At 43.7% G+C, this 26,565-nt stretch overlaps 1 protein-coding gene across 1 annotated transcript in view; it reads left to right on the top strand.

The window, feature by feature from the left end:
• The window catches only part of LOC148526547 (immunoglobulin superfamily member 1-like), an 81,502-nt gene extending 56,729 nt beyond the window's left edge, over positions 1-24,773 (top strand). Inside the window, exons 6-10 of the mRNA XM_088470218.1 lie at positions 235-522; positions 1,295-1,576; positions 3,151-3,222; positions 18,835-18,931; positions 24,612-24,773. Of these exons, the coding sequence (XP_088326344.1) occupies positions 235-522; positions 1,295-1,576; positions 3,151-3,222; positions 18,835-18,931; positions 24,612-24,657 (785 nt within the window). The 3' untranslated portion in view covers positions 24,658-24,773. The remainder of the gene's footprint in view (positions 1-234; positions 523-1,294; positions 1,577-3,150; positions 3,223-18,834; positions 18,932-24,611) is intronic.
• The last annotated feature ends 1,792 nt before the right edge of the window (positions 24,774-26,565 follow it).

Genomic DNA, 26,565 nt, shown 5'->3' on the forward strand with positions numbered 1-26,565 from the left:
TCATTTACATTGGAGTCTTTGGTATTGAGTTAAGACAGCATTATGTTGTCTTATTTCACATAGGTGAATATACATATTTTATGCACTCCAGGTACATCCATTCATATGTACTGTCTATTGTTCATATACCAAATATGACTTGTGACACTCAGATGTGGGAACAAAACTCATTTTCTGAAACCAGTTCTCAATCTAATTACATGATCTATTCAACATCTAAATCTTTCTTTCCAGATCGTCCACCTTCCGCAATATTGTCTGTGGACCCTCCGAGAAATGTCTTTATAATTAATCAGCCAGTATTATTACGCTGTATTTTACAACAAGCCTCAAATCCAGCAGAAGTCCATCTGTATCAAAATGGAAGGGAAATATATGAAGGAGCTGATGATTTTGGAGTCCTATCATACTTGAACATTGAAAAAAAGAATTCAGGAAACTACTCCTGTGGATATAAGATTCGTATATCAGGAAGTTTAGTGGATTCCTATTTCAGCAATCAACAGACTTTGGTTGTGATAGGTATGGTTTTATTGGAAACATTTGTATACCACTTTCATGGACACTTGGTTGTAGGATAGATGCATCTGAACATATAATATTCTGTGTGCACAGATTATAGACTGTCTAAGCATCAGTTTAGACTGTGTTTTGAAAACTGGTGATGCCCATCGGTTTGTAAAGCACTGCACAGATCCCTAGGACCTGTGATGACTTCTATACCAAAATTGTGAACATTTGTAAAAATACCAAAAACAAATAGAAATGGAACCCCTCCAGAATTAATAACCAACCCCTAGGATGGTAGAGGACAAATCAAGTGAACACAAATCTTAGGGAAAAAGATTTTCCACTAACCAGCAATAGTTTTTACCTGGGTACCCCACCATCATTCCACCAGCCCTATGTCAATTGGCACCAAGTCTAGGTTCCCTAGGGATGTGCAGCCCTCAGAAATTTGTGAGGGCCACCATTCTAAGCAAACCCAGCTCTTGTTCCACTTGCCCTAGGGCTTTACTCCACACCCCTGTAGCAGTGGGTTAAATATAAATGTATTACATTTTAAATTCTATTATATTATTACTCACTTTTCATTATTACTGATTTAGAAAGGCACTGTGAGAATATATTAAACCTAGAAGCTAGTATAGTGTATGTAGGTAGTAATTACAATGGGATTTAAACCAAATAAACTTACATTTTAGAAATACATATTACCACATGACTCTCCTACAGTATGTGGCTAAAAGTAGGATTGTTTCAGTAGCATACAATACTTTCCTTCAATTTTCAGATCAGCCTTCCACTCCAATCTTAAGGAATGCATACAGCCCTCAGAGAACAGGTGGACTGGTAGAGCTGGTATGTGAGGTACAGAATCCTTCTTTTCCTCCTGTAAACGGATATCGGTTTTACCGAAATGGAAGGCAGCTTGTAACAAACCAGCAGCTTAATTATGTTATCCTGAATTACACTTTGGACTTTGATGGCTGCTATTTCTGTCAGACTTTTGTACAAATACTGGGAGAAGAGATCCTATCACCTAAAAGTTCTGAGCACTTCCTGGAGCTACAAGGTGAGAGACATACTGTACAGGCCGCATTTACCCAGAGAATGAAAGAAAGTGTAAACATTGGCGACATTAACCAAACAAAACGTAATATGCCTAATCTCTGCATTTCTAACCTTTTATCTTATATCTCTGGCAAAATAATTGCCACTCGCCTATACACATTTCATGTACAGAATTTTTCCAGCTACTAAGATTGTATGACAAAGGAGCAACTTAGCTAAACAAAAAGCTGCTCACTTATGGCTTAAGGTAGATATGGCTTTATTTGCTGGTGGTAGCTTTGGTGTCAATTCTAATAGTCATGAAGGGGGGTGAGCTGCTATTGCAAAAGGGTATAAAACCCGGCAATGGCTCCACTCATCTCCATCCTGTTCCTCTTCCAAATTCAATTACAGAGAACATTTGTTCTTGTCTAATATTATACATTGAATATAACGGGACATCCTTCTATCTCTCCTGAGTCTTCATGAAGATGGTGTAAACTACTGGGGACAAACTCCGAAAACATTTGCTTTTCAGAGTTTCATAAATCGGGGTAAGATCGTATTCCCCAATGATAATAATGGGGACTTCGATCAACAGTACTAATTTGCCGGAGATTTCTGTGAAGTCTTCTTCATTGTGTCATTAGTACATAACTACAATATATAACTACAATATATAACTACAATACATAACTACAATACATAACATTATGCAGAAACTACAGTTGCTACCAAATTTTATGTAAAAAACAGCTTGATACTTAGGCCCGTAGTATTAAGCTTATTTTTTACAAAATTATGTAGAAATTGTAGTTTCTGCATACATTTTTTAATTGTTCCTATGTACTAATTGCACAATGCAGGAGATTATTATTATCGATGAGGACTACGATCTCAGCCCTATGCACTAAACTCCAAAATGCAAAGCTGTTCAGAGTTTGGCCCCCGTAGTTTACACCATCTTCAGAGCAAGAGAGATCTTCTGATCTCTCGCCATGGAATCTGACACTGTACACATGAATAGTGTCAGCCTCCACAGGAGAAGTCTTTCACAATTTGCTGGGGTATAATTTACAGGGACAACGGTTACCGCAATCTGTCCTTGCGAGTTCCCTTTGGTACATAGCAGGGATATTATAACTAAAATTCAAAATATCACCAATGATAAGGAACCTTAATAATCGCTGCAGTTCTGCAATTATTAATACATAGGCCCCTAAGTGACTATGACTACGTTAGCAAGTGCTTGTATTCTGAGGATTAGTAAGAGAAGTCTCTTAATAGAAAATTCTTTGTATTTTCCTAATGTATGTAATCTGTGCCTGTGATTTCATAAGTTATATCTATCATTTTATACTATAATGGGTTCATATTGTTATTTATGATGTTCTTGATTTGCATTCTTAAACAAAGTGACTAGTTTTGTATGAAATACAGTGCCGATTACAATATTATTACAAACGAGGAATCAATTATTGTTTCACCAGCAGGTTATCGTTTCAGTGCAGGGAATTACCTGGTGTCTGAATTAATGATAAATATATTAATAAGCAATAAGACTTGTTAATTGTCAATCTTATCTCTTATTTTTAGAAAATTACTTTAGAGACAACAGAGCCTGTCTGGCACAGGATACACCAAATAGTTATGGACTATCAAAACAAGGTATGAACAGTTTCACAGACAATTTTGACAGAGGAAATGTGAGCAGATCTTTAGTTATGGTCAGTTCACATCTCAGGAACGCAATGTATATTGGTAGCTGCTCAATCACCCTAGTAATATCACTCAGGTGCATGAAAGGGAGGGGTTAGTTTAGACAAGAAACAGCAAAAGTATCCCCCAGCACCAGGGGAGTAGCGAGGGTGGTTCCAGTGGAGCATGAGCTCTGGGCGCCAAAATGGACAGAGGGCGCCAGTCAGGCTTCCGGAATTCATGGGGTGCTGCACAGTATGACGGCTGCCTGTTAGTTTTATCTCGGTTTGTTTGCTCTATATTCTAAATAAGTTATGGATCAGAGATCTGTTTCTACATTTCATGCCCCCTCAAGCTGCCCAGATTGCCTCCCCTCCAGCCCTCTCTCCTCTGTGATCATCTGCTGTCATCTCCCCTTTCTTATCAGATTGATTACATTCACTTCTCACCTATTTAATTCCATCCCCTCTCTACCCTGTGATCGGCTCTTTGCCCCTGTCCAAACCTTTCTTATTGGCTTCTGTCACTACCCCTCTCTGATCGACTCTGTGCTCCTCCTCTCTCCTTTCTTATTGGCTTCTGTCAACACCCGTCTCCGCTCCTTTTTTTATTGGCTTCTGTCACTGGCACTCTCTGATTTGATTTGCTCTTCCCCTCTCCTTTCTTATTGGCTTCTGTCACCACCCCTCTCTGATCGGCACGTTCCTTTCTGATCCCTTCACTCCTTCTCTCCTCATTCATTCATTGTACTTCAATGGACTTAAAAGTGACACATCTGAGGTACAATCTTAAACTTAAATTTTAAGGTATGAGCTTGAGGGTGATACTGCCACTGTTTGCTGTTTTACTCTTTACTTCAATATTCCCCCACACGCTGGCCATACCCCACTTTCACGGTTCAGTACAGGGAAGGTGGGGGGCGCTATGACATGCACTTTCTCCTGGCACCATGGTTCCATGCTACTCCTCTGCCCAGCACTCAGAACGATATCAGCAATAAGATTTGAAAAACTACATGTGGTAGATAATTCAGAGATCTCAGTTGCATATATTTGCAAACATATGGCTAAGCCTACAGGCCATGTCATGGCTTCTCTGATTACTGGAGGTTCCCCTGGTGCTGAAGGATACCCTTTGCCACCTCTCAGGAACCCAACAATTGCATGATAGCTAACTATGGGGGAAATTCAATTCAGTGCAATGTTGAATAGTGATGGGAGGAAGCTCCCGAAGCTATGCAATACACCACGCTGTTTGGGCGGGCTAAGGATTTCTTCTCACACCCCCCTGGGGATGCGAGGAGAAATCCGACCAAACTGCCGGGTACACAGCTGTTTTTCTGCATAGTGCGGCAATAACAGCCGTGCTCACAGCACCTTGTTAAGGTGCGAGAACCGGCATTCTTCGACCACACAGTGCACTGAGGTAGCTCCAAGCACTATTCAATTTGCGTTGAATTGAATCGCCCCCTATGGAGCCTATGTATCAAGGCTTCATGAGAGAGAAAATTGTGAGAGAAAAAGTATTAACCAATCAGCTCCTAACTGTCATTTTTCAAACACAGCCTATAAAATGTAAGTTAGAAGCTGATTGGTTGGTGATTTATATCTCACAATTTTATCTCTCATCAAGCTTTGATACATAGGCCCCTATATGTCAGTTTAGTGCTGCGGACTCGTAGTTAGCCATGATTACTCATGGTGCTATAACTGATAGTTAAATTACAGTGCCAAGACATGCTGATCCCCCTAGGTTTATCCAGCAGTACTAAACAATTTTATATGTATCAAAAAAGGCACCTTGAAAAGTGCTTGATTGTTTTTGATTAGACACTGTGGGGTGCTACCACTAATAACTGGAAAAATAGTTTACATAACAAAGCGAAAAGAAAACTATGCCTGGTGTGGTGCTTCTAGAAAACAAATTAAAATATAACTTTTATTGATTTCAAATAAAAACTTTAAACTGCAAATATAACATAATAAAATAAAGTTAGTGAAAATAAAAAAGGAAAAGTGATTAAAATCTAAAAAAAAAGATGGGCTGTGTATCTGACACTAAATAATCTTCCTTAGACAACTTAATTCAATATGCATTCTTGTTGTAGTAATGAGGTGTACACTGTCTATAATAATAATAATAATAATGAGTATAACTTTAAATCCTTTCAGTAAGAAATCTCCTCTGTATATCCAAAGTAGAGGTTCTTAGATGAATAGATGAATGAGTCAGTGACAGGATAAGTGTATCCACTTGCATAAGAATGTAACCAGATTTCATTAATAAACTGTAATGCTGGGCATACACTATACAATTATCGGGGCGAACCGCCCAATATGCGCAGATCGCCCCAGTAATTGGGGAAAATATCAATCGGTCATTCATGCCGGATCGTGCAGTATGCCTGTCCAATGTGATGTTTTGTAAATTATATGTCGGCCGCATTGGGAAGTGTATGCCCAGCAGCGGCCGACAGACAGACATTTCCCCTATTCCTTCCCAGGGAAATAACGGGGAACTGTCTCCTCCCCAGGGACGGAGCACAGACATTGGGGCCAATACGCTTTGAGATATCTCACAGTGTATGCCCGCGATATCTGCAGGGTGGCGGACTGCCAGATAAAAAGTCTGTTGGTCTGACAGGCATTTTATCTGGCATTGTATGCCCTGTATTAGTTGTCACCTCTCTGTAGGTCTTTTATGGCAGTTGTATGTTACACTTTAATCATATGAGGACCAGGTCTTATAAGGCAGTGCCATTACTGTCCACACGGACCTGGAGCTGGCATTTCTATGGTGTGCCACAGCAGGGGATGTGACAAGCACTGTATCAATGTGGTTATTGATGTGGGAGCTTGACCAGTGTGGTGTATGTGTGTGGTCTGCATACGGGCTGTGTCCTGTGCTGTGGGTATCTCCATGGAGGGCATAACTAAAGCCTACCTTCAACCCCAGTGTTGTACACAATGCTGATATTTTCGCAGCTTAATGATTGTCGGTAAACTACGTATGCATCTAAAGGTGCATACACACTAGACGATATGCTCCCTGAGCGCTATCGTCTAGTGTGTCCCCGACAGGGTGTGCTCAATGTCGTTCATGACATTGAGCACAGCCGCTGAACGATATCATTAACGATATCGTTCAGCGCCGGGCTCTCTCCCCCATTCCCTGACATGCAGCAACCTGACGACATCGTCAGGTTGGCCTGCATGTCAGCCCGATGAACGATGATGACGAACGACCCGCGGGAACGCGCGTCGTCGTTATCGTTCATCTTTTTGGGCTTAAAAATGGACAATAAAGTGGACGACTGAACGATAACGATATCATTATCGTTCAGTCGTCCACTTTATCGCCCAGTGTGTACGCACCTTAAGTCTCACTGCGCATGCATCAAGGAACATTACATTAGTCGCTTGCAGGGGCTCTTTATTCACACTGTGATTGACAGTCAGGGACCGTTTGGGGAGGAAGTGAGGAGTGGACTCAGGTGACCGTTTTGGGGGGGTGTCACATTGTGCATCTGCGATCCTGTATGCAAGAAAAATGTCTCCGGCATCACATTTTCCACTGCCATTCTATGTAGCCAAACATGTATTATGCGCATTTGTAACATTTGTCATAGGCAGTGGTGCTAGTAAGGAGGTACAAGCCAGTACGGCTTACTATTAAGAAACTAGCAGCAGATACACGGTACTACTTACCGGAGGCTTCAGATAACCTGTGGGGCGGAGCTTTGGGTGACCGGGGAACACAGCTTTGGGTGGCCTGGGGTGCTGAGCTTAGCACAACTGGGGGTGGAGCCTTGGACTGCATGGAGGTAGAACTTGGACAGCATGAAGGGGCAATATTAAGTAATTATTAATTAGTGTTGGTATGATGGAAAAGCATTTATTATTTTATGGTCTCTAAAAATATCTGTCACAAGTAAGCCATCGGAGCCTTTACCACTGAATATGAATTTGCATTCACAGTCTGAGATACGCCCACAAAACTATCTCAATTTCATAAACTGCTGAAACATTCTTGTATTTGAAGTTATACTCCATATTATTAATATTAGTTACAGTGCACACCTCATTACTTCAACAAGCATGCTTATTAAGTCAAGTTACCTAAGGAAGATTATTTATTGCCATTCCTTTTCTATTTTCACTTATTTTATTTTAATATATTTGCTTTTTGAAGTTTTTATATGAAATCAATAAAAAGTTATATTTTAATACATTTTCTCAGTGCACCACACAAGAAATATTTATTTTATCTTTCTTTGTCCAGTAGCAAACCAACTTCAGATCCGTAGAGCCTGGTGCTTTGAACACAAACATGGCAGTCATTATTGAGTAGCAATAATAACCAAGTTGAACTTTTTAGGCCCAATAGCAACATGTTGAAGGGGCTCCCAATAATTCACTTAAGGAAATATCAGCAAAATATAGTGCGCCTCACTCAGTTAAACCGGAGTGGCAGCTCTGAAGGGATAATTACCAATTCCCTCCATGCAAAAATGCAACCAACAATTTTAAAGATGCAGAGTGCCTGTACTCCAGCAAGTCAGTTAAAACTAAAGACATAGTTATCACTCACAATTCCATCACAATCATTGACAATAGTTTATTATCCTCAAATGCAAGAAACACAATAGCAATAAAGTTATAAAGGTTATATTTTAGGTAATAAAAACCCTATTTTACCAATAGTAACATAATGTATTGATAGTATCTATTGGCATTAGCGCTTGTAACTAAAATATACAATAAACAATATAATTGTTACAGTTTAAAACTTTTATGTATAATGTGTCCAAGTTCCAGATTCAAACATAGATCAAAGATAAGGGTAATATTTACCAACCGTTGGGGGCTGTTGCTCACTATGGTCCTGTGAGCTTATGTGGACTAATGTCTGTAAGGGGCATATGTATCAAAGCTTGATGTGAGATAAAATTGTGAAATATATATCACCAACCAATCAGCTCCAAACTATTATTTCTTAAACACAGCCTGCAAAATGTAAGTTAGAAGCTGATTGGTTGGTGATATATATCTCACAATTTTATCTCACATCAAGCTTTGATACATATGTCCCTAAGTCTGCTATTTAGCAATTATTAAGGCAGGAATACCCTGCTCCCCTGATGCATTTCTCTTTCTCAGAAAGTTTCCTCAGAAGGATGAGTAGGGGTTTCCTGTGTCCTATTTTTAAAAAAGCTTGTGGCTAATTACTTTGTTATATTAATTAGTCCACATATGTGGTACCTCAGTTGACATTTTAGGTGTTAGTGGTCCACAAGTATATATTCTCAATCACTTATGTCAAGTTTCCATATTATTCATTACATTACACATATTAAAACATATGTTATATATTTGTTTAGAACTAAAAATAAAAATAGTTGCAGTACCTGATATTTGCAACATTCCAATATTTGAATGGTTTATGCATCAATCTCACTTGTGTAGCATAGATGCAGAATAAACACTAAAATTCAGAGAGATTTTTTAGTATATATATATATGGAGACATTCAATCCGTTTTATTTACTGGTATATTATTTCTGCAATACAACTAACATATGCAGAAATCAACAGTAAAATTCAGAAAAAATTAGGTTATATTTTTAATTAACAGCTGAAAACCATAATCAAGTAACAGATAGATTTAAAAAAAAACTCTAGATCCACTAGTTCATTTAAGCCATTTAGAGAAAGAGTTCCCATAGTCCTTAAATCCTATGCGCCTCTCACATGCAGAGTCTTCTAAACCTATCGCCTCCACTAAATGTATTTTTAATATGTTCCAATCCCCATAATTTTAACCCTGAGGGGTCCCCATTGTGTTATATAGCTTGCTACAACACTTTTATTCCCCAGTCAGTGTCAGATCACTGTGCAGCACATGGTGCCGGTCATCCCTTTTAAGCATTGCAGTGACAGACATATAACACAGAGAGCATTACAGTGAGTGCCATATAATATGGAGAATACAGCAGTGACAGCCATATATTACAGAGCACATGAGCTTCACCGTGACCACCATATAATGCAGGGAACATCACAGTGACCACCATATAATACAGAGAGAATCACAGTGACCACTAAATAATGCAGAGAGAGTTGCAGTTACCACTATATAATACAGAGAGCATTGCAGTGACCAGCAAATAATACAGAGAGAGTCACAGTGACCACCATATAATAAAGAGAGAGTCGCAGTGAATGCTAGATAATGCAGAGACCATCATTGACCCACATATAACAGATAATATGTATAAACCCTCCATCACACACACTCATACACATATGTACACACAATACTCCCCCCCACACACAAGCACAATAATACACCCCCATACACACACTCACACAAAATAATATTACCCCTCCACACATATACACATTAATACCCCACCCCCAGAACAAACAGTATTGAAACACCCCCCTCTCCAAAGAAATAAACAAATGCACCCCTCCCTCCCCATTGCATAAGTATACCAACCTCCAGATAACATTAAAACATTTTCTCACCACCACTGGCGCTTACCTGTCCAGTGGGAGGATCTGTCTGGTCCCTGCCTGCAGAACACTAGGGCACAGGAAAAGCATACAGAAACAGAATAGACAAGAGAAGGGGCAGATACTCAAGTGAGGGATTGGAGTTTTATGCAGGAACAAGAGGGAGTCAATTAGAATAGTCAGACAGGGAAGAAGAGGAGACAGGGACTCAGGTGAGGGTGCGAGGTCTTGGCCAGTGAGAGGAGGGAGCATATTAGAATAGTCAGACAGGGAAAAGGAAGGGGGAGTCGGGCAAGGGAGCAGGGTCTTGGCGAGCGACATGAGGGAGTAGTTTATAATAGACAGGGTAGAGGAGGGGGCGGGACACAGGATGAGGGGATGGGGTCGGCCAGGGACAGAAGTGAGTAGACAGAAAGTGTTATTTACTAAGCCTTTAATGGAGATAAAGTGAACAGAGATAAAGTTCCCACCAATTAGCTCCTAACTGTCATTTTTCAAACACAGCCCATGACATGGCAGTTAGGAGCTGATTGGTTGGGACTTTATCTCCATTCACTTTATCTCCATCCAAGGCTTAGTAAATTGACCCAAGAGAGGGTAGAGGATAGGAGGGGGTGGAGACTCTGTGTCACAAGCGTGGAATTTAGGAGCTGTGTTCCCGGACTGGGCCTTGGATCTGTATTACTTGGCGCAGACGCTCGCTGGAGGAGACTTGGCTTAATGAAGTTTCTCCGCATGAGAGGGTGCAGCGAACTGACAGGAGTTTGAGGAATGCGACAGTAACGAGGTAGCTAGGAAGCTACGTGGAGCGGCTGGATAGCCGAGGGTAGACGTTGGTAGCTGAGTGGCTACGTGGAGCGGCTGGATAGCCGTGGGTAGACGTTGGTAGCTGAGTGGCTACGTGGAGCGGCTGGATAGCCGTGGGTAGATGTTGGTAGCTGAGTGGCTACGTGGAGCGGCTGGATAGCCGTGGGTAGACGTTGGAAGCTGAGTGGCTACGTGGAGCGGCTGGATAGCCGTGGGTAGATGTTGGTAGCTGAGTGGCTACGTGGAGCGGCTGGATAGCCGTGGGTAGATGTTGGTAGCTGAGTGGCTACGTGGAGCGGCTGGATAGCCGTGGGTAGACGTTGGTAGCTGAGTGGCTACGTGGAGCGGCTGGTTAGCCGTGGGTAGACGGTAGCTGAGCGGCTACGTGGAGCGGCTGGTTAGCTGTGGGTAGACGTTGGTAGCTGAGTGGCTACGTGGAGCGGCTGGATAGCCGTGGGTAGACGTTGGTAGCTGAGTGGCTACGTGGAGTGGCTGGATAGCCGTGGGTAGACGTTGGTAGCTGAGTGGCTACGTGGAGCGGCTGGTTAGCCGTGGGTAGACGTTGGTAGCTGAGTGGCTACGTGGAGTGGCTGGATAGCCGTGGGTAGACATTGGTAGCTGAGTGGCTACGTGGAGTGGCTGGATAGCCGTGGGTAGACGTTGGTAGCTGAGCGGCTACGTGGAGCGGCTGGAGCGCAGTGGGAAGGCTTGCTTAGCTAAACTAAGAAACTAGTTGCACTGGCAACTTGTGTGAGCATTGGGGATCCTTTTATAGTGGACACTGGGAGCAGGCTGAGAGAGAAGGAGAAGGCTCCTCATTGGTGGTAGTGGGGTCACATGGGCAATCCAAGATGGCCGCGCCCATGGACCGGAGGACAGCGCTTCCTGGAGGTAGTCAGCGGGGACCAGCGGTCAGCAGGAGCTGGCGTGGGAGCAGCACAGCAGCGGGACCCTCCAGAGGACAACAGCGGAGACTGCCTTGGGAGAAGAGGAAGGAGCGTACAGCGCGGGAGCCGGAAGACAGCGCGGGTCAGCGCCCGAACAGGTAAGCGATGGGGTCTGATTCTGTGGTCTCCAGGCCGGCGTGTGACAGTACCCCCTTCTTCAAGAGTGGCCACCGGACACTTCCTTGGTTTATGAGGAAATTTCACATGGAACGCTTTGACCAGACGGGGTGCATGGACATCGGAGGCATTTATCCAGATTCGTTCCTCCGGACCATAATTCTTCCAGTCGATGAGGTATTGAAGACGGTTGTATCGACAACGGGAATCTAAGATTCTGTCAACTTCGAACTCCTCTCCCTGCTGTGTTTGAACACTAGAAGCTTTAGGCAGGACCTTCTGAAATCGGTTTAAGACTAGTGGTTTTAAAAGAGAAATATGGAAAGAACTTGGAATGCGAAGAAATGGTGGAAGCTTTAACTTGTAAGCCACAGCATTCAAGACTTTGATGATTGGGAATGGACCAATGAATCGCGGAGCAAATTTCATCGAGGGTACTCGGAGTCTTAGGTTTCGGGTAGAGAGCCAGACCATATCCCCAGGTCGGAAATTTGGAACCGCTCGTCTTTGGCGGTCAGCAAATCTCTTGTACCGGGCTGACGTTTTAGTCAGAGAGGAACGAACCTTTTCCCAGATGTTGGAGAACCGTTAAAGGGACATTTCGGCCGCAGGCACATCTAATGTGGGAAGAAGAGGGAAATCTGGCACTCGAGGATGTTGACCAAAAACTGTAAAAAAAGGAGTTGAGCTGGTGGACGTGTGATAATGATTATTGTGGGCAAATTCGGCCCAAGGAAGAAGTTCAATACAGTCATCTTGGGGGGAGGGGGAGACAAAAGTGTGCAGGAACTGTTCCAGGTCTTGATTAACCCTTTCGGTCTGACCGTTGGTCTGGGGATGATAAGCGGTAGAAAATTTGAGTTTTACCTGAAGGGCTGAGCAGAGTGACCTCCAGAACTTCGCTACGAACTGTACTCCCCTGTCGGAGATGATCTCTTGAGGAAGGCCGTGGAGCTTGAAGATCTCTTTTATAAAGCTCTGGGCGAGTAGAGGTGGAAGCCCAGTAAGTGGTACGAAATGAGCCATTTTAGAAAAACGATCCACGATAACCCAAATTGTGTTGTGGCCCCGAGATGGAGGAAGATCAGAGATGAAATCCATAGATAGGTGAGTCCATGGCTTAGATGGAATTGCAAGAGGTTGGAGTTGACCGTGTGGAACCCGCCGAGGTATCTTGTGTTGGGCACATTTGATGCATGAAGACACATAAGACCTGACGTCCTTTTTCATCGAAGACCACCAATAGGACCGCTGGATAAATTCTAGGGTTTTATCCATACCCAGGTGACCAGAGAACCGGGAAGCATGAGCCCAATGCAGTAACCTCTTGCGGAGTTCCGGAGCGATGAAAGTCTTCCCAACCGGGGGTATAGAAGATAATTGGGTAGAGGCGAAGAAAGCTGAATTCAAGATTGGTTGGGGCTGTTCCATGGGTAGATCAGGGTTGCTCGTCATGGAACGGGAGAGTGCGTCGGCTTTGAGGTTTTGTGAACCGGGGCGATAGGAGACTTTGAAGTTAAATCTGGAGAAAAACATTGCCCACCGGGCTTGACGAGGGTTCAAGCAATTTGCAGATTTAAGATAAATGAGGTTCTTATGGTCAGTAAAAATGGTAATGGGGTAATGAGCTCCTTCTAGAAGATATCGCCATTCTTCGAGGGCTAGTTTCATGGCGAGTAACTCTTGATCTCCAATGGTGTAGTTCTTCTCTGCAGGCAAAAACTTCCGGGAAAAGAAACCACAGGGATGAAGTTTTTCATCTTTAAATCGCTGGGAGAGCACTGCACCGACACCTTCAGAGGATGCGTCCACCTCCAGGATAAAGGGCCTGGTGAAGTCTGGTTGCTTTAAGATGGGAGCGGAGATGAAGGCTTGCTTAAGAAGTTGAAATGCAGAGGTAGCTTCGACGGGCCATATAGTTGGATCTGCTCCCTTGCGGGTGAGGGCTGTAATCGGAGCTACCAGAGTCGAGAAACCTTTTACAAACTTGCGATAGTAGTTGGCAAATCCTAGGAATCTTTGTATGGATTTTAAGGAAGAAGGAAGAGACCAATCAAGAATGGCTTGTAGTTTTGACAAATCCATTTGAAGGCCTGTTCCGGAGATAATGTATCCCAGGAATGGTACACTTGAGACCTCAAACAGACACTTCTCTAATTTGCAAAACAGTTGATTGGACCGCAACCTCAGAAGGACTTGTTTGACCTGGTCTCGATGAGTTTGGAGGTCTTGAGAAAAAATCAAAATGTCATCTAAGTAAACGACCACACACTTGTACAAGAAGTCCCGGAAGATTTCATTGACGAAAAACTGGAAGACGGCCGGAGCATTACAGAGGCCGAAGGGCATAACGAGATACTCGTAGTGCCCATCCCTGGTGTTGAAGGCCGTTTTCCATTCATCGCCTGGACGGATACGAATTAAATTATAGGCTCCTCTTAGGTCGAGTTTGGAAAAAACTGTGGCTCCCTTGACTCTATCAAATAACTCTGTAATGAGAGGAAGAGGGTAGCGATTCTTAATAGTTATTTCATTAAGACCCCGGGAGTCAATACACGGGCGCAAGCCACCATCTTTCTTTTTACGAAGAAAAATCCAGCCCGTGCTGGAGACGTGGAAGGTCGAATGAAGCCTTTATTTAAGTTTTCCGTAATGTACTCCGACATGGCCTGAGTCTCAGGGAGAGATAGAGGGTAGGTTCGGCCTCTAGGAGGATTCTTCCCGGGAATCAGATCTATGGGACAGTCCCAATCACGATGGGGAGGTAACAGGTCTGCGCTCTGTTTGCTAAAGACGTCCTGAAACCCATCGTAGGCTTTGGGCAGGTCTGTAGAATCCCGTACAATGGAAGATCTGATAGGTATTACCCGCTGAAGGCAGCCTTTGAAGCAATTGGAACCCCAGGAGATTATTTGCATGGTGGTCCAATCGATTTGAGGTGAATGTCTCTGTAGCCAGGGTAATCCGAGGACTAAAGAATGAGAGGCTTTGGGAATCACTAGGAAGGATAGTTGTTCGGAATGGAGCACCCCAATGGTAAGTTTAGGTGGTGTTGTACGATGGGTGATGGTTCCACTAGAAATGCGACTACCATCGATGGTGGTTAAAGTGATGACTCGAGGCAACGCTTCCATGGGGATTTGATGCTTCTGGACAAATTCAGTAGTGACAAAGTTCTCTGCCGCTCCGGAATCCAGGAGAGCTAATACAGCTTTGGAACCTCGAGGACACTTTAAATGAGCCTGGATGGTGGAATCAGACTTCCTTTGTGATTCAATGGCAACTCCTAACTTAACCTCTCTTTCATAAGTTAGGAGGAGGCGTTTCCCGGACGAATGGGACAAGTTTTAACTAAATGTTGAGGAGATCCGCAGTACATACAGAGGTTCTGCCTCTGCCTTTTCTGCCGCTCCTCAGCCGATAAATGAGAGCGGTTGACCTGCATGGGTTCTTCGCCCAGAGGAGGAAAGGGTAAGCGGGAAACTGGACGTGGCCTTCCACGATCAAATCTGCCTCTTTCCAAGGCACGCTCCCTGTGATGGAGATCCACCTTGTTGCAGAGAGAGATTAACCCATCCAAACTGGTTGGAAGGTCACGGGAAGCTAGGTCGTCTTTGAGCCTTTCAGAAAGGCCACTCCAGAAGGCAGCGATGAGGGCATCCTCGTTCCAATTGAGTTCTGAAGCCAGAGTCTGGAACTGGACTACGTATTGGCCGACGGTCCTGCTGCCCTGACGGAGGCGTAGAATATCAGCTGATGCGGAAGTGGTTCTTCCGGGTTCATCAAAGATTTCGCGAAATGTAGCAACAAATTCGGGGTAGTTGGAGAGCAGGGGATCCGACTTCTCCCAAAGGGTCGAGACCCAATCGAGTGCTTGGCCAGAGAGTAGAGAGATGATATATGCCACCCTGGTTCTGGCCGTCGGAAAGTTGGCGGATTGTAGCTCGAATTGGATTTTGCATTGGTTTAAAAAACCCCTGCATAATTTGGGGTTGCCATCAAACTTGCTCGGAGGGGAAAGCTGAAGACGAGCAGGAGGTAGAACCGGAGGAGCAGGTGACACCACAGGAGGAGAGGCGGCTTGGGAGCCAGTGGGAGCGGGATGAGCCAGTAAGGACTGAATGTTGTCCAGGCGTGACGACATATCTTGGATAAATTGGATCAGCTGAGCCTGAGAGGTCTCCTTTCTTTCCAGACGGGATAGTACATCCTGCGAGGCTTCTATCCCAGATCCTTGACCACTTGCTGAGTCCATCTGGCCAGTGCAAACTGTCACAAGCGTGGAATTTAGGAGCTGTGTTCCCGGACTGGGCCTTGGATCTGTATTACTTGGCGCAGACGCTGGCTGGAGGAGACTTGGCTTAATGAAGTTTCTCCGCATGAGAGGGTGCAGCAAACTGACAGGAGTTTGAGGAATGCGGCAGTAACGAGGTAGCTAGGAAGCTACGTGGAGCGGCTGGATAGCCGTGGGTAGACGTTGGTAGCTGAGTGGCAACGTGGAGCGGCTGGATAGCCGTGGGTAGATGTTGGTAGCTGAGTGGCTACGTGGAGCGGCTGGATAGCCGTGGGTAGATGTTGGTAGCTGAGTGGCTACGTGGAGCGGCTGGATAGCCGTGGGTAGACGTTGGTAGCTGAGTGGCTACGTGGAGCGGCTGGATAGCCGTGGGTAGACGTTGGTAGCTGAGTGGCTACGTGGAGTGGCTGGATAGCCGTGGGTAGATGTTGGTAGCTGAGTGGCTACGTGGAGCGGCTGGATAACCGTGGGTAGACGTTGGTAGCTGAGTGGCAACGTGGAGCGGCTGGTTAGCCGTGGGTAGACGTTGGTAGCTGAGCGGCTACGTGGAGCGGCAGGTTAGCCGTGGGTAGACGTTGGTAGCTGAGTGGCTACGTGGAGCGGCTGGATAGCCGTGGGTAGACGTTGGTAGCTGAGTGGCTACGTGGAGCGGCTGGATAGCCATGGGTAGACGTTGGTAGCTGAGTGGCTACGTGGAGCGGCTGGTTAGCCGTGGGTAGACGTTGGTAGCTGAGTGGCTACGTGGAGTGACTGGATAGCCGTGGGTAGACGTTGGTAGCTGAGCGGCTACGTGGAGCTGCTGGAGCGCAGTGGGAAGGCTTGCTTAGCTAAACTAAGAAACTAGTTGCACTGGCAACTTGTGTGAGCATTGGGGATCCTTTTATAGTGGACACTGGGAGCTGACAGGCTGAGAGAGAAGGAGAAGGCTCCTCATTGGTTGTAGTGGGGTCACATGTGCAATCCAAGATGGCCGCGCCCATGGACCGGAGGACAGCGCTTCCTCCACCAGCGGTCAGCAGGAGCCAGCGTGGGAGCAGCACAGCAGCGGGACCCTCCAGAGGACAACAGCGGAGACTGCCTTGGGAGAAGAGGAAGGAGCGTACAGCGCGGGAGCCGGAAGACAGCGCGGGTCAGCGCCCGCACAGGTAAACGACGGGGTCTGATTCTGGGGTCCCCAGGCCGGAGTGTGACACTCTGGGTCTCAATCAGGGAGAGAAGAGATCAACTTCATTGTCAGACTCCAGAAGGAATCTGTGCATTCTGTCTCTGATTGGTGCCTCTCTCAAATGCTAGGGGGGGAGTCCAGCTGGCCCCATGCCCCCCCCACCTCCTTCCCGTTCCAGCACCTATGGTCCTGATCATACATGAAAAAGTCAGTTTTAGCATTTACTAAGACTACACACAATTAGCTGGTACAAGCTTAAATCATAGCCTGGAAGGATCGCCTTGGTTTCATATGACCAGAATTTGAAATTGGGAATATTGGGAGCTATGCAATAGCCACAAATTTGTCTTTTAGCAAGAGAAACAGTATAATACTCTAACTAATTTCTGCAGAACAAAAAAGAAAAAAAAACATGCATAGAATTCCTGCAGGATATTTTTTTTAAGATGAATGGATATTGCAGTAACCCCACCTACTCATGTGCCACTACAATGGCAAACGCAGGATTTCTAGAGGGGGGTTTCCAAATGCTTGATTTTATAGCGAGTGTAGCCAGTCCATGAAGAGGGCATAATTAGCACTTTACCAGCTTTAATATGCATCATACAAAGTGTAGTGTGTGTCATAATTCCAGCATATACAGGACCAGTGATCACAGTAAGCCATTAGATTTGGCAGTAGGGCCATCCTGCCTGAGATGAATGTTTTTATTGTAGATGTGGGCACCATTCCAGAGTATTGGAGCAAGTCCAGGAGTCTGGGGGAGCAGCAAAATAACCTAGCACTGCCCAATATACATATTGGGCTCTATAGCAGTGCATCCCTAACAGTGAATGTTTTCCAGATCTCCTAGTTGGTGCACGTGTTATTTATTACTGGCTGATACATGTTAAAAGGTGGTGCTAATTATTTCATTTGTGATACTGAGAAGAACATGCATCACTAGTAAAATATATTACATTACTATTTCTATTGTCATGGTGTGGATTGGGGAGGGTGGTTTCCAGGCAGACGGAAACTCCCCCTGCGTTTGCCTATGCACTACCAGGAGTTACAGCCTTCATCTTTCTATGAAAAAAGAGACAGTACTCCCATAAAGTTATACATTTATATAAGATATTTAGTAGCTTACACATTTTGTAGATACCTGGAGATTTATGCATTTCAGAAAATCTTTTACAAATTTCTCATTGTTTCAGGAACTAGTTCTAAAAATTACAAATCAGACAAACAAAATGTTGCTGGTACTGCGTACCCGTGAGGGGTTGGGTACGGGATGCCGGCACTCGGGATCCCGGTGGTCAGAATCCCAATGCAGGCATCCCGACAGGGTTAGGATACCGACACATGTAGATCAGTATCCTAACCCTAAACCTACCTCCCCGCAGCCTAAACCTAACCTTCCCCCCTATAGCCTAAACCTAATCCTCCCACCCACAGCTTAAACCTACCCCCCCTGCACTTTACCCCTAACCCTCCCACTAGTACCTAACCCTAACCAATAACCCTAACCTTCCCCCTAACCCAAATACCTACCGTCGGGCATTGGGATGCTGGCCCCGGGATTTTAACAGGTGTGGGGATTCTGGCACTGGCATTCTAAGCGCCACCATCCCGACTGCATCCCCCCATGAGTACCATCACATAAAAGCACTGCATTTCACACGTTATATTTTGTTCTTATTATTTTAGATAACAAAGCTGTAATACTTCTCCCTTTGATCTCTTGCACAGGTATAAAGTTATATGGGAGTATACTTGCTGGTAAACTCCTAGTCTTGATCTGTCTGTTGCTTATTTTTGGGATCCACCACCTTGTGATACAGCAAAGGTACATTTACTATATATTCCAGTTACATTAATTCCCTTTTACATTGCAATAATAAATTGTTATAATTAATGTCTTTTATGTCAAGTGAGATGTTTGATCGCAACAAGATATGATACCAATTCAAAACTTAAGCTTCAGAAGGGTACTAATTTAGTTACTGAACCCTCTATTATGGGCAATCCTTTCAATATGGCTCATTAATTAATTAAATGGGTGACTGAACATAAAACATTTCCAATCAAAAGGGAAATGAAATTGGAAAACAGATGTATTATGAATGAATATGCACAGGGGTCTATTCATAAATATAGTAAAGTGGATCAATGTAAATTTCAAGACAGATTGCATCATATTGATGTGATATATCTTGAAGTTACCAACTGATTCAATAATACTTACACAACTTGCGGTGTTCCACAATATCAGCCTCTTCAGCAAAGCAGCGGATCAGAACCATACCAAATCTGTGTCCTGGTCCCTGGATACTGCACACTTTGGTTTAGTATAGAGCGGTGTAGTCTGGTGAAGGCCAGAGTGAGTCAGAGGGGGTTACCCGGCAGTTTGGGGTGAGTGGACTGTTTGTATGTGTGTGTATGTCCAGGAGTGATGGGCGGAGGAGAAGTATTGAGAGTAAATGTATGTATGAGGTCTACCTGTTGAGTATATTTTTTTCTGACACTTTTCCTGAGGCATCTTTGATTGGCTGATGTCTGTGAAGGGAGCGGATAAGATGTGGAGGAGGCAGAAAGACAGCAGTCTTTGCTGCTTTTTTCCCATCAGGACCCTGAGATAACAAATTTATTTTGAGAAGCGAAATGGAACTGTATGGGGGAAGCGATCCTCACACAGACATAGGACACCACTGGAGAAATCTACTCCACGTATACCTCCTTCTGAATACAACAAAGCAGAGAAAAGCCTTATTTTCAGAAGTGCTTAATGAAACAGGGCCTTCCACTGCTGCTTGAATAGACCTCATAGGGGGAATTCAATTAAAAGCCGCGTTTACCCCATGACTAATTACCCATGCCAGGCAAAGAAATTAGCAGGTTTTACCCAATGTGTTAAACAACAGAGGTGCACTTTTCCTCACTGTAGCGGAAAAGCTCATATCACATCAGCATGGGCATAACTGCACATGATATTTTGTTGGTAAAACATGTAATTTTCCCTTGTCCATTTATGTAGTGTCCTTTTGCATGTGGAAAGATGACAAGCCATTTGAAGCTGGGCAAGAGAGGTTATAGGAAGGTCTGTCTTCCTGAGTCAGCCATAAACTCGCTGTATAGGGCATAAAATAAATATGTCTGTGGAAATTATAGGACAGCTGGCCAGATCCCTGATAAAACAGTCATTAAGAGCCCTGTGTTCGGTTTGGGAACATTGATCAAAAATAGTTGTTTACACAGAGATACACTCGGTCTCAGCAGGTGTGAATTTCCTCACCTAGTCGCCGAGCACATTTATGGACCTCAGCCTGCTTCCCAACTTCAAAGAGAGCTGAGTGTGTAGTTAAAAAACCCTGCTCATGTGGCCAGGAAACCCTGAGCTACAGTGGGCTGGACAATCCACTCTGAGCTGAAAAGGGTTCAAATCACCCCAGGGAGGTGGGGGGGGGATGGGCTGAGGGAAGGGATGCCTGGAAAAGCAGGCATAAATATGTGACTCAATCCTGGCCCATTGTTCATTCTGCAGGAGGCTATTGAACGATACAGATGATCTCTAATTCATCACTGGGAAGGCCTCATCCCAGAATCTTTTAATCAAACATGATTTGAGTGGTTTGTTATTTTCTTTTATTTTCTGGAAATTGCAAGTAACAGTGTGATTTTCTTTCACATTATTATATTCTTTGTAACTTTTTTTTACATAAGCTTTGAAGATATTCTTGAATTAAACATTAATTCTAATTCTGGATCTGTGTTTTTATGACCCAAGGCCCCCTATGGCTCATGTTACCTATTTGTCTATGTATTGCTAATTGTGTATGCAGGTGAGAGCAGAAGCCCACCTTATGTTTTAGCATGATATTCTTCTTCTGCTGGTGGCAGTTACCAGGTTTAGTTAACCACACGTGCTGAGGTAACCTGTAAAAGAGACGGGCGGTGATTCTCAGATTGGCGTATCTTGAGGGTCGGCCCGCAGGACCGTGACACTCACAGTTTCAAGAGCTGCAAGGAAAAGACAGTGAGAAAATGGGGTTTAATGCGTGGATAAAACCCATTCATTCTGGTCTTTACGTGGTGTCAATTGGTTAAAGCACATTAACCCCTGGTTTACCATGTGGGAGAATGCTATTTAATTGAATAGCAGTTACCCTCGCTGCATGATCAATTAGTTGCAGGGCACATCCTAGTCTTAATGATAGAAAGAGAGGCTTATGGCTTATGACTTAGAGAGATTGTCAGGATTATCTAGTAGATAAGGGTAAATGTTCACTGCTGTTTGCTTAACAAAACCTGTATGACTAGTCAGCTAAATGTGGAAGCTCTCTCACATACCTGACAGGCAGTAGTTCCATCTAACTTAGATGAAAATAGAATGCTCCGCTATTTATTGCCTGTTTAAGTCAGGGCTTTTCATTATCGTCATATTTATGGGACAGATGACCTGCCCCATTCTATCTTAGAGGCTTTACTTTGTTATGTTCTTCCATAACAAGGTAAAGACCTGCTAAATCTGCTATATCCATATTCCTATAACCCTTTTTCTTTATTAACCACAGATATAATAATGTTGGCTAAAGTCCTGGTTATTAAATTAAATAAAGTTATTTTAGAAATTATACACCTAGATTACACTGGGTTTATACCTGGAAATAAACTAAGGCCTTCAAATGGAGTTAGTTGTGATATGTGTTGTAGAGATTTGGTATAGGAAATGTGGGTCTGATTCAGAGCCGGACGCTATTTGCTCTCGCTCGTTCAGAAAAAGGGGCTGGCTATTTAAATTGACCGTTCGCTCTTTGCGGTCTGTTGACGCCTCTATGTCTGAACGAGCGATCAAAACATGCGGACTTTTTTTGTATAAAACGCCCCCTGGCCGCTCGCATCAAACGTCATCTCCGCTATTTATTAGATTAATCGAGTACATCGAAAGGCGAATGAACTGCTCGCTATTCTTGTGGTTGCATTTTCCTACCGCAATCATGCGAGCAGTTCTGGCTAAATGACAACCAAGTGACATGGTCGATGACGCTGCTTTGTTAATTATGCACACCCTTAAAACGCCCGTTTTAACTGTTTGGCACGCCTGCGTTCGGATCTCCACTCCCCGTTTTCAAGCACCTTCCCCTGTTACCACCCACAAACGCCTCATTCTGTCACTCAAATTAGCAGGCACTTGCTATATTGCGAGCACACGATTTCTGACCGCAATGACTGGTTCGCGCATGCGTACTAAAACCCATACACATGCGCAGATGTGCGAACATCGCTCGGAGCGAACGAGCGGCCGCTTACGAGCGGCTCTGAATCAGCCCTGTGTTCTTCACATATGGCCAGGATTTGAGCCACTGGCAGGGGTGTCCTCTTTCCCCAGCGCTGTTTCCTGGCATGCATTATTAGAAATTCTTCGGATGTCTGAACATCCTACTGTATAGAGAAGATAAAATAGCTTGATATGAAGACAATATACTGCTCTTCATTTCAGATGCCTGGGGTCCATGGAGACACTTTTTCAACTAATAAACAAGGTTGAGATCTTTTCAAGATTAAAAGTTAATTTGGATAAATCAACTTTTTCCCTAATAATGACAATCTACCTAATATCCCTCCTACACATCTTCCCTTGCAATAAACATAAAAATTTCAATGCCTGGACATGTGGATATCAGATTCTCCCACTGATTATGCACATTTAAATGTAGGACCCGAAATGTAAAACATAAAATTAACACTTGGTTGAAACTCCCTTTATCTTTGAGAGAGGTTCATTTAATCAAAAAGATTATAAAACATAAATTTCTTTACGTGCTCCAGCAAGCCCCAGTCTACAGTATAAACATAGAATAGATGACAAGGATTACCTACATTGTGAATTGGTAAGAAGTTTTATGTCATTCTCCACTAGAGTAACTCTTATGCAGCAAACTTCCCAGACAGGCTGCTCCTCTAACTGGGTGTACAAAATTGTACATAAAATAACTGATGCAGTAGCAGTAGATCCAAGTACTCCCCTTCAAAATAATGCTACCTGGCAAGATTAATGATTTTGAACTTGGATATCTTATGGAGGTTATGTAGTCAGCATGTCGATGCTTACTATGTCGACAGTTAGAATGTTGACAGTTTGACATGGATAAAATGTTGACATGTAACATGTCGACATAGTGAAAATTTTGACACTACTATTAGGGTTAGGCTTAACTGAGAAATGCATTGTCGACATTTTCCTATACTTTGTGCTAAGTGGGAACAAGCAGGCCTGACATCTGATTAAGATTGGTTATACATGTTGTGTACTCCACGCAACGCTACCATGTCTACCATATCAACTTGTTTTCATCTAATCAAACTGTATAGCAAGGGTGGATATAGACTCTTGCTTTAGGGGGGGCAGTGTATATATATATATATATATATATAAATATATTCACATAATGCAGCACTCCAGTCTAATAAATAAAGCTCAGAAGGCAGTATGGTAAACGGCAACATTTCAGTGCCTATATATTCGTGGCACTTTTCGTCGAAAAGTGCCACGAATATATAGGCACTGCAACGTTGCCGTTTACCATAGCTTTATTTATTAGACTGGAGTGCTGCATCCTGTGGATATTTTTATGTGATGTACTGTGCGGGCACCCAACGATATGAGCGGATACAGGGAGAGCCGGACACTTTGCTACTATATATATATATATATATATATATATATATATTTACACACACATGTAAACATATACACTGTATATATCTTATATGCACACTTGGGCCATCAAAATCTATCTCGGCCCCTCCACCCACACATACACCGGCAACTTATTTGTTCCTGATACCAGGGCTGTGGAAAGCAGGCTCGGGGCAAGGAAAAGGGGGTGTGGCCTAATCGTAGGAGGTGTGGCCCCGTCCCTTTAGAAATTAAAAAAAAACTATTTGCAGCGTGATGCAGCATGTCCCCGGGCTCCAATCTGCGTGCATTTAGGTAACCTGTTCTGAGCAGATCACTCATTCCATATCTGTAGGAGGCTGCCAATAGCGTGTTACGGGGGGCGATCTCCTGATCGCCCCCCGTGGAGCCGCCACTGCTGTATAGTATATCCTACATAGAACATAGAACTCCTTCTAGATTGGTCAAATTTGGTGGAAACTATTGGCCTGATTCAGAGATGGATGCAGTACCGATATATTTATGCATCTGAGTGATGTTTTGCTACTGCGGATGCACGAAAAGTCTCGAAAACCCTAACTTTACTAGGCACGTGCAAACCAATGTGAGAGATGCCGTTTGCAATAGCCCAAACTCTACATTCAAATAAAATGAATTTGCTTATCATTTAAGGAACAATTTTCCAGTTGTACTAGGATGCTGAATAGAACATGTTTCATCCAAAGCTAATAGAAAAATGTCTGACTCATTACAGAGCCAAATCTTTTAACAACTTTTTTTGGCTATTTAAAGTGTTCATGCATATTACATTATTACATATTTATTTGTTTTTATGTTTTTTTTCTTACAGAAGACAGAAATCTGACACAGAGATTCAGACATTTGATGATACATAGCAAACAACCACCCATGAACATTATCCATAATGAATTCTTACCAAACAATTTACTTTGTATTTTATTCAATATTTATATACTATATAAACAGGAATAAAAATATATTTCTCTTTAAAGAGGGTATTTGCTTTTCTTATATTTGAATATGAATTATTAGAGTGTGGCTAATATAACCACTCTTCGACCTTTATTATTTCTCTAAATTTTTGACCTCCATATGTCAGTACATGCTGTCACTCTAAAATGCCCATTTATCAAAATTAATTTGAGGCAAAATCCCCCAAAACACTCATTTACGGGGGATTTCCTCAAATACTAAGTATCCCCCGGATGTGTAAAGGAGGAACCACATCAGGTATCTCCGATACCTGCTGTGATCCCTCCATTACCGCTGGCAGCCGCATCCTCCATAGGTTTCTATGAGGGAAGTGATGCTTTCTAATTTACCAATATCCGGAATGCGATGCATTGCAGATATTGGCCCCTGCAGCTAAAGCCATCTGAAGATGACATTAGCCGCTGTAGCCTATGGTCTACACTGCACACTATTAGCTGGTGGAGGAATCTGCCAGAACCCTCCCTGGCTATGGCAGATGTGCATGTGCAGTCCAGGGGAATGCTCATGCACACCACCCCCTGTAGTGGTTGGCAGCTCTCCGAAGACATCGCAGAAATGCGCTCCTTTCAGAGCCAGTGTCCCTGCATATCCCGGATGATACATCCGGCCAAAGAATAGCTATTTGCAATGCGATCAGGGGCGTTACTGGCATGCCCTGATTGCATAGCAATAGTGATCCTGGATAAATGGGCCCTTAAATGACAGTCCTAGCACTATTATAGATAATGCTTACATTCTACATATTTGATATATACAGTATATAATCTATATAAAGACAGAGAATTGGTACAAGAAATAAACTGAAGAGAAAAAAAACTAAAAATAGATATTAGTAAAATTAATAAAATAACCTAAAAGTGGAGTATGATTTCTCAGCTTAAGAAATAGTTTGGACCAAGTTGCTGCAGTTTTAAGAGCACATGCCTGCAGAAACAAATGCTGAGGGTTCTGTCTTTCCTCCCAAATGGCACAAAACCAAACAAACCCAAGTATAAGTTCTTCAAATGTCACAAAGTGGGAAATAAAACCTCAGAGTGCAGAGCAAGTGTGTCAGGATGCGGCCTGGGATCGGCTGCTACTCACCTCTGCACTGGTGTCCTTGGGCTTAGGTGTCCAGATGCTGGGAGTGGAGGTGAGTGGTGACTGAGTATTCTCCCTGGGGTCCGCTAGGGCTTCCATGCATGTGTCCTGGTTTCCGGGGTGCCGGGCATGGGCGCAGCCATGGTGGCTCATATCACCTGACTAGTCTCTCCCAATGATAGTCCTGTAGTCACTCAGCTGATCCTCTGATCAGCCACCCAGGGGTATTTAAGTCTGACTCCAGGAACAAGTAACTGCTGTTCAACTTCTTTGTTCCGGTGCCTGTGATACTATGTTGCTCTGTGCTATTCCTGCAGAGAGTTGTTTCAGCCTGCTCACAGTTCTCTAAAGTCTCCAGCTTTAGTTTCCATGCTATTGTCAGTCTGAGAGTTATTGCTCTCTCATAGTACCATGTTTTTCTATGTCTGTGTGTCTTTGTATATGTGCTACTGAGGTGTCAGGTTACCTGCTAGTACTAATTAGCTCCCAGCTGCCTGTTTAAGCATTCCCAGCCAGTCTACAGCCCTGTGTTTCTCTGTGTAAATCTGCACCAGCATTCCTAGCTTTCCCAGTATATGCCTGTCTTTCTCTCTGTGTCTCACTGTGCTAATCAGCTCCAGAATCTGTTACTCTCCCAGTATTTGCCTTTGTCCACTCTGCTCTGTGTCTTGTCTGTGCAAAGCAGTACCAGCATTTCCAGCACTCCCAGT

Source organism: Taudactylus pleione, unplaced genomic scaffold (genome assembly GCF_031769625.1).
Source record: "Taudactylus pleione unplaced genomic scaffold, aTauple2 ptg000095l, whole genome shotgun sequence".
NCBI lineage: Eukaryota > Metazoa > Chordata > Amphibia > Anura > Myobatrachidae > Taudactylus > Taudactylus pleione.